Raw genomic sequence first — 7,521 nt, 5'->3', positions numbered from 1 at the left:
CGGAGCAGAGGGCGCCGCTGGGCGGCCGGGTCCGGCCAAGGCTGAGGTTTGTTTTGAGCGGACCCAGGCTTAGTTTAGGGGGTTCTTTTCCCAATTTCAGAGCTCTTTCTCCCATCCCCTCTCCAAAGGCTGGGTTAGGCAAAACTCTTCATGTAACGTTTTTGTATGTGGAAAAAATTATTTGGGTGTACTTTGTTTCTGACCATAAGGAAGTTTCCATTCAAAAGCATGTTGAAAGTAAACATTTTAAATTTTCAACAAAAACGGGGGGGTACGATTTGCTGTTTAAGTACAGTTTGCAACGAGGGCAAGTCAATTCAAAACACCTTTCTGGCACACTACCATACTGTCAGGTTGGCTGCACAGCTGTGGTGTAACTGAGTTTTAAACTACAAGCAAATAAATGCACGGAGCTATGCAATTAAAAATACATGGTTTTCTTTGGTATCTTCCATTCCTAGTACTTCTGTTTCAAAACTTTGGTGGCTAACTGTGTTTTTTGATGCTGTAGCATCCTTTTCTGCAATTGTCCTTTTTGTCCGATTTCCTCAAACATTCACTGAATCTCCAGGAAACATTACCAATTTGCCTCAGATGATGAACATAGCACCAGGATGAAACAAAGGGCTCCCACATCCAGCACTCTGTCCCTCCTGAAATAGCTGGAATTCGACTTGCCCAATAACAAGCACTTGGAAGAAATATTGATCCCTGCTAAGGTCTGATATTCATCAGCCTTTGTTTTATGAATTCACTGCTCTGTTGATTCCTTCTTTTGCAGTTCAATTAATTTTTAATTCAGGAAGTGAAGACTTATTCAAGACCTAATGCAGGAGAGCTTAGTCAGGATGGTGTATGAGTAAGATCTCTCTGAAAACAAATCTGAGCTGACAGAACATTTCAAACAGTTTGAATTCTTTCATCAAATAAAATACCTTTGCAGGTTAAGACAAATCTCTGATAGGTTTTCTGGCTTGCTTATCTCTCATCTCCCAAAATAGCTTAGCCCTTTTTGCTCCAGGCTGGTTTGCAAAGAAAGGTTGATTTTCTCCATCCGTCTGAAAATGCAGCAGCCTCTGAGAAGGCAAACATCCCACCTGTGAAGGCCACAGGAGATTACAGGGAGTAAGAGTTTTTTCCAACATTCTTCACTGCTTGAGGTGGTGAAGATAAAGAGCTTTTCCCTCATGTACCATCTCCATGGTTACAAATCAATAACTGGTATTAAGCCTATTTCAAAAGCTGTCAGAGGCATTTTGAAAGCACAGCATATGCTCTCTTGCGTATCTTCTTCGGGCGGTATGTTGAGTCTTCGGCATGTTCTCACTGTGATATAACTAGGGCTATGGTGTTGCAGTGCAGCTATTTTTCAGCTGGATCAGTGGCATGCGCAGACACATTGCAAGCCTCTGAGATCACTGGCATGAAGCAGGTGTTTAGGTGTTGGGGTGGAGGCACAAGTGGGACCATGCCTCCCACTGGCAGTGACTTCTCAGATGAAGCCCCTTGCAAAACCGCAATGAATAGCACTCTTATTAAATCTGTGCCTCCGTTCAGTGGTTTTGCCTGCACGTCACTGCTGACTTATCCTTACTACATTCTCACAAGCATTACTGTTTCATTTTATACAGTTTAAGTGACTCACATTGTTTAACTGGGAGTGTTAATAACTTGTAGCGATCCAGACTTCAACTTCCTCTGGAAGTCACCTGGTTTTAGCAGTACAATGGTCATTACGCCTGTGCCAGTCCTAGATCAAAGGCAGAGGCCCCTGAAATATAAAACAAGTTGTGTACATCACAGTTAATTTTTAATTTTTTTTTTTTTTTTGAACTTCAGCACCTAGTTAAGCCCCAGAAGTTTTCCTTTAGACCAAACCCACTCCCCAAAATACAGCAGCTGAAAGGGCTGAGGGATCTCCTTTCCCAAAGAGCTGTGCATAGCTTTCATTTCAGGTCAGCTCAGAAAGTGGATACTGTGAGTACTCTGTATTCCCAGCTGGGTGTTCACCCTGAAGCTGAGCTAGGGTGTTTTCAGGTCAGGTCTCTGCTACCAAGTCTCCTGGCACAGTTGTGCCAGCCAGAGCTGTGATAAAATCCTTTGAAGGCAGAGCTGTGCCATCAAAAGCCCCTTGTGTAGATGTAGGTATAAGCAGAGAAAACTGTGCTTTTGTCCGGGTAGCCTATTTTGGTCAAAGACAGAATTCACTCTCTCAGCAAAAGCTGATCTACCTTGGAAATATTTGCACTTCTGACCACCTGTTGTAGCTATGTTGTCAAAGCTGTCCTGACTTTCAGCTACCTGAAGTATTCTGACTGTTAAATATGCAAGAGCTAACTGTTTTAGCCAAAGACTCAGGCTTTGGTATGAGACTGTGTCCAGTCCTGAGACAAAGCATTGCAGTTTCTAAGTGTCAAATCAATAATTTACCCTTCCTCCTCACGTTTAAATTCCACTCTAATCTCTTCCTAAGAAGGAGAGATTCAGTGACCAAAGGATCAGCTTAATCCAGAGCAGCTGAAGTACAAAATGCCCCAAAGCTGTACCCCCAAGAATGGTCAAATTTTTGACCTTGGCTGTGCATCCTTGACTCTTCCCACAGCCGAGCTTTTGAGAACACTGTAAGAAAAGCCTTGCACACTGGACCTACTGCTGAACAGATAGAAGGGATGCTGCCTTGGGCCTCCTGTGCTGGCCACATAAATCTACTCAGGACTGAAGTACTTCACATAAGCAGTTTCTCTCTAAAGTTTCTAGTTTAAACACTCCAGAAAGAAGGTGGCCATTTAAGAAATGACCAGTCTGCTCCTGTCCATGGGATTGTTTCAGGTGCCCCTAATCCTCTGAGGTGGAGTTACCTGCAGGCTTGAGAGCCTCCAGCTGCAGTATGGGGTGACATTGCAGCAGGAGAAGGCAAAACACATCACCTTTCCATTTGAGAATCTGCAGTCTAAGGGTTAGTAGTGAAATTCGTCTGTGAAGAGTCTTCCTGAAGGCTGGATAAAACTGACTCTCCCAGAAAGTGCTGGAAAGAAGGTACCATTTCACACCTGCGTTGTCCATGCTGTCTTTATTAAGTTGCTTGGTGTGGCCATCACCAGTCTATTGAGATGACCAGTCCTGTGTATTTTATTTGGAAGTTTGTGCAATTAGTCCCTGAAAACCAAGAAAAAGCAACTCAAGTTCCTTTTCTAATGGGCAAGAAAGCTTCCCATAAAACTTCACACATGAGGGTGAAGTTCTCCTGCCTGAACACTAAGATGAACCTCATGGATGTGTTAGTGTATATCTGGAAATCACAAAAATTAGTATCAGTAAGGAGAAGATGCTGCACATTTTATGTAAAATGGTTATATAAATCTTTTGAAAGAACTAATATGCCCTTTCAATAATTACATCTGCACCATTTCAAACTAATCTAGTTTAAAAAGTATGCTGCAGAAAGTCAGTACAATTTTAAGTTATTTAGTTAATAATTTACCTGTTTTAGCTACAGTATTTCCTGTTTAACTTGAAATTTATTTCTAGGGTAAAATAGAAAGATGAAAATGACATTTTACAATGACAAAAAATTGAAATTCTCGTTTCATTTATACAAATAGAATTCAATCAATTCTTAGAAAGTACCTTATTTTTTCAATTTGATCCATGATACAGCCCAAAATTCATTTTCTGTAAGAAACAGAAAAGTTTATTCTAATAAAGCTAGAGAATAGATAATATTGGCCCCGTGACTGTAAAAAAAAAAAAAAAAAGAAAATTGAATGCAGGAAATCACATGCAAGTTAACTGCTAAAAAAACTAGACTTATAAAACCCACAACTGATCCAACAAGCCATTCTAGAAAACCTGGACAAGATGTCACAAAAAATTTCATCATTTGCAAAACAATTTATATCTATAAGATATAAAGCTGCTCTGTTGAAGCACAGGAAGTCAGTGCATGACGAAATTACGTATACATTCAGGAGAGGGTAGTTATCCAACAGCAGAACTGTGACATCTAGCAGCTACACCATATCTATTTGTTCACATTTAGCTTTTGTGAGAAGATCTGAAACAGGCTGCCTGTTGCTCACCTTTAATGTTAAAACAAATGCAATAGAGCTTATGGTGGTGCCTGTGTTTAAATGTTTGTATTAAAAATATGCACACATATGAACTATCTTCAAATGCTTTCCTCTCATTACCCATTTTTTTTAAAAAAAGCTTTTACGATACACAAATGCAAAAATTTGTCTAAACCCTCTAATACCAGAGATAAAAAGATCCACTTTATATAATAATGCTATATTGTTCTAATAAAAACCTATTAAGTGCCATGTTCTTGAGTGATTTGCTGTAACTGCGGTACAATCCTTGCAAAAAAGGTCCCCCAGAAGATCATCCTATGATCTTTACTTACAGTGCATTTACTTACAGACAGCACTGTATTACACAAATATTTTAAAGTCACAGACTCAAGCAATAGAATATTACCCTAATCTCTCAAAAAGACTATAAAAGATACTACAGAATGTTATGATTTTTTCACTAATAGTGCTAGCCTCGCTCTATCCAATCTATCCAAACCTCTATAGTGATGAGAACAAAGTGTTTTATTACAGTTAGAGAATCGTGTTCCTTACTTTCTGCACTGCCCCAACACCCTCTAATAATACATTACAAATAATACAAAACAGTAATTAAGATTTTGTTGCTCTTATACCCTTATCAAATTTGCATGGGGGGAAGTGACTATTTTCCTCAAAACATTCTCTCGGATTGTTATGATGATCTAATTAAAAGCCTTGTTCCCAGAACCGTACACTTTATTTTCACTTTTGACTACAAGAACTGCACTTCTGAAAAGGGCAAGGAATCACAAACTACAACCTTTGAGAGTTAAAATACCTTATCTAAATTTAATAGTTACAGTGGGTTATTCTTAAAGTACAGTGGGTTCTGTAACAGAGTAATATGGATATTCAATATTCTACCATTTGAAACAAAACCAATAAATAAAAGATTAAGTATTGAAACTCAAAAATTATTCCTGTACATTGTATGGTACCTTTTGATAAAAGCTTCTTAGCAAAAATATAATTACGTGTTTTAATCATTCCAGTTACACATGGTTCAATATTAAACTGTCAAGGTTTCTCCATCACAAAAAAAATAATTGCATTTTCTATAGGTGCAGCAGAAATTCTCTCTCTCTGAACAACACTTCAGTCTTTAAAAATATATAGATGGTAAGTATGAATTAAAATTAAACATTAAAAAATCATAATACAGTACTGAGGATGTACGGTTGTTGTGCATTACAGATTTTACATTCCTTCTTATTTTGAAAAAGCAGAACTAGAAAGCCCATTGTATATCACTGAGTTCAACTGGATCCCCAAGTCCTCCATCAGCTTCCAAGTAATTCATAAGAGCCGTCATAGCAGTGTCATCATTTTCACATATTGCATCAAAGGCCAACTGAGAATTACCACCTATAAAATTATTAAAATGTTAATGTAACCAGTACAAAGCATGAAGAATATGGTAACTGTCAAGATATATTTTGTTTTAAATCAGCACCCTCTTTAAAGTCAAGGCAAATGTTTACTTGTAAATGACCAAAAAAAAAAAATCAAGTTAATAGAAATAATGGCTGTCTGCAGACAGTTATAAGGACATACACAACTTGATTTAAGAAGAGAACTTAAGTCTTGTCATTGGACTATCTCCAACTGCTAGTTAATAGAACTTGTATCCATGCAATGAATGAAGTTCCTGTCACTGAAGTAGAAAACTGCTTTCTACTTCACATCACTTTAGTGGGAAACACAATCCTGTACCAGAATTCTCATTTGATGTACTATGCTGGGAACTCCCGAAAGCTTATGAGTTACCTCTAGAAATCAACGCCATACCCTTACATTTAACAAGAGTAAGATAAAATGCTTAAGCTCAAATATCAAAGAAAAATGTTTCCTTGCCTATCTTGGATAAATGTTGTTAGATACTTCTTGGGCGGTTTTTTTTGTGGTTTTTTTTTGTTGTTGTTGTTGTTTATTTTTTTTTTGTGCAGACCCTTATTTGAAGATTAGCTTTTCTGCCTTTGGGTTTTTTTTTTTAATATAAGGTCTCATTACTAAACTGGAAGAAGACTATAGGTTATTAATAAAAAAAAATTATCTAGTAACTGAAGTAAAAAAGGGAGATGAAAAAGTTTCTAAGAGCTGAAATACAGGATAAGCATAAATGTTGCTTTTGTAGCACTTTGCCTTTTACATTAAAAATAATACAAAGGCATTCTTCTCTTACAGGACGAGGGAATCCTACATCCAGATGAACTGCTGCCTTAGTGCATGCTGGAATGAGGGGGGAAAAAAAAACATTTTCTTTCTGAAATATTTTGACTAGCCCTTTGTATTCTCTATTTGTAGCCTGCAGTTAAGATACGAGATAGAGTGCTGAAGGACAATAGCTCACAAATACAACCGGTTCTCTTACATTGCACTGAAATGCTTTTCCTTCCCCATCACTCTTTTCTGGAGAGAGAACTAATAAGTACCTAATTAGAACTTTAGCATCCAAGAATACAAAGGTAAACTTCTGTTAAAGGATGTTATTTTAGTAATGAGATTCAATCACTAATAAAATTTTGCTGGTTTTGTTCCAGTGACAGACAAATCGCTTCACAATTTACACATGGTTGCAAAGTGGTACACTCAGAAATTAAATCATTTATCACAAATTATTTCCCTTGCAACCCCCAAAATAGCCACAGGAGAAATAAATCTTACTGAGGAGAGGTTCATTATTGGGAAATGGAATAGCATGCTGGTTTTGTTCTGAAGTCTCTAGAACTTCTGTTTCCAAAGGACATAACTGAATCAACTCTTTATTTGGCACCTGAAAGAAGTAGTAAAAGGGGCGGAATGAAATCCTAGACTTAGCCAGAATTATTACATTACAGAAACATTATAAAGAATTGTCAAAGTATTAAGAACTAAACTAAATAAAAAATATGCATCAACAGGCAGATCCACTGCATTTAAAATTAGAGGTTTTTTAGAAGTCCACATAGTACTGAACTTGGCTTAAATTAAAGATTTTACTTACGCATCTGTCAAAGGCACTTCAGTGACGGCAAATAAATCCAGCACAACAAATTGTACTGGTATATACTTTCTATGTCTAGTACCAGAAACTACAAATTCCCAGTGACATCATGTTTGTCAATGTCAACACATTCCAGCTAAAATTTGAAAACAGAGTTTCATACCTCCCATGTTCTATTTGCATTAAGCTGTAAGAATTATAAACTATCTTTTCTATTATTTTGCATCTTGTTATCATCATGATAAAAATCTGAGTAGTTTTAAATTACTTTTTGCACTTTAGAAAAATGAGGCTAGGAACAGTAGAGATGGAAGTCATCCTAACCCAAACATACCAGAAAAAAAAAACCCAAACCCCAAACATCACTATTTCCCACCGCCCTACCCTCACCCCCGTTTTGTTTCAAGTAACACATACATGCAA

At 37.3% G+C, this 7,521-nt stretch overlaps 1 protein-coding gene across 1 annotated transcript in view; it reads right to left on the bottom strand.

The window, feature by feature from the left end:
• Positions 1-5,134: 5,134 nt before the first annotated feature.
• Positions 5,135-7,521, bottom strand: part of ARNTL2 (aryl hydrocarbon receptor nuclear translocator-like 2) — a gene marked incomplete at its 5' end in the record, with an annotated part of 21,901 nt that continues 19,514 nt past the window's right edge. Inside the window, 2 exons of the mRNA XM_010138290.1 lie at positions 5,135-5,480; positions 6,780-6,888. Coding sequence (XP_010136592.1) covers positions 5,344-5,480; positions 6,780-6,888 — 246 coding nt within the window. The remainder of the gene's footprint in view (positions 5,481-6,779; positions 6,889-7,521) is intronic.

This window comes from Buceros rhinoceros, unplaced genomic scaffold (genome assembly GCF_000710305.1).
Source record: "Buceros rhinoceros silvestris isolate BGI_N320 unplaced genomic scaffold, ASM71030v1 scaffold46076, whole genome shotgun sequence".
NCBI classification, from domain to species: Eukaryota; Metazoa; Chordata; class Aves; order Bucerotiformes; family Bucerotidae; genus Buceros; species Buceros rhinoceros.
This window is presented reverse-complemented; position numbering and strand designations above follow the sequence as displayed.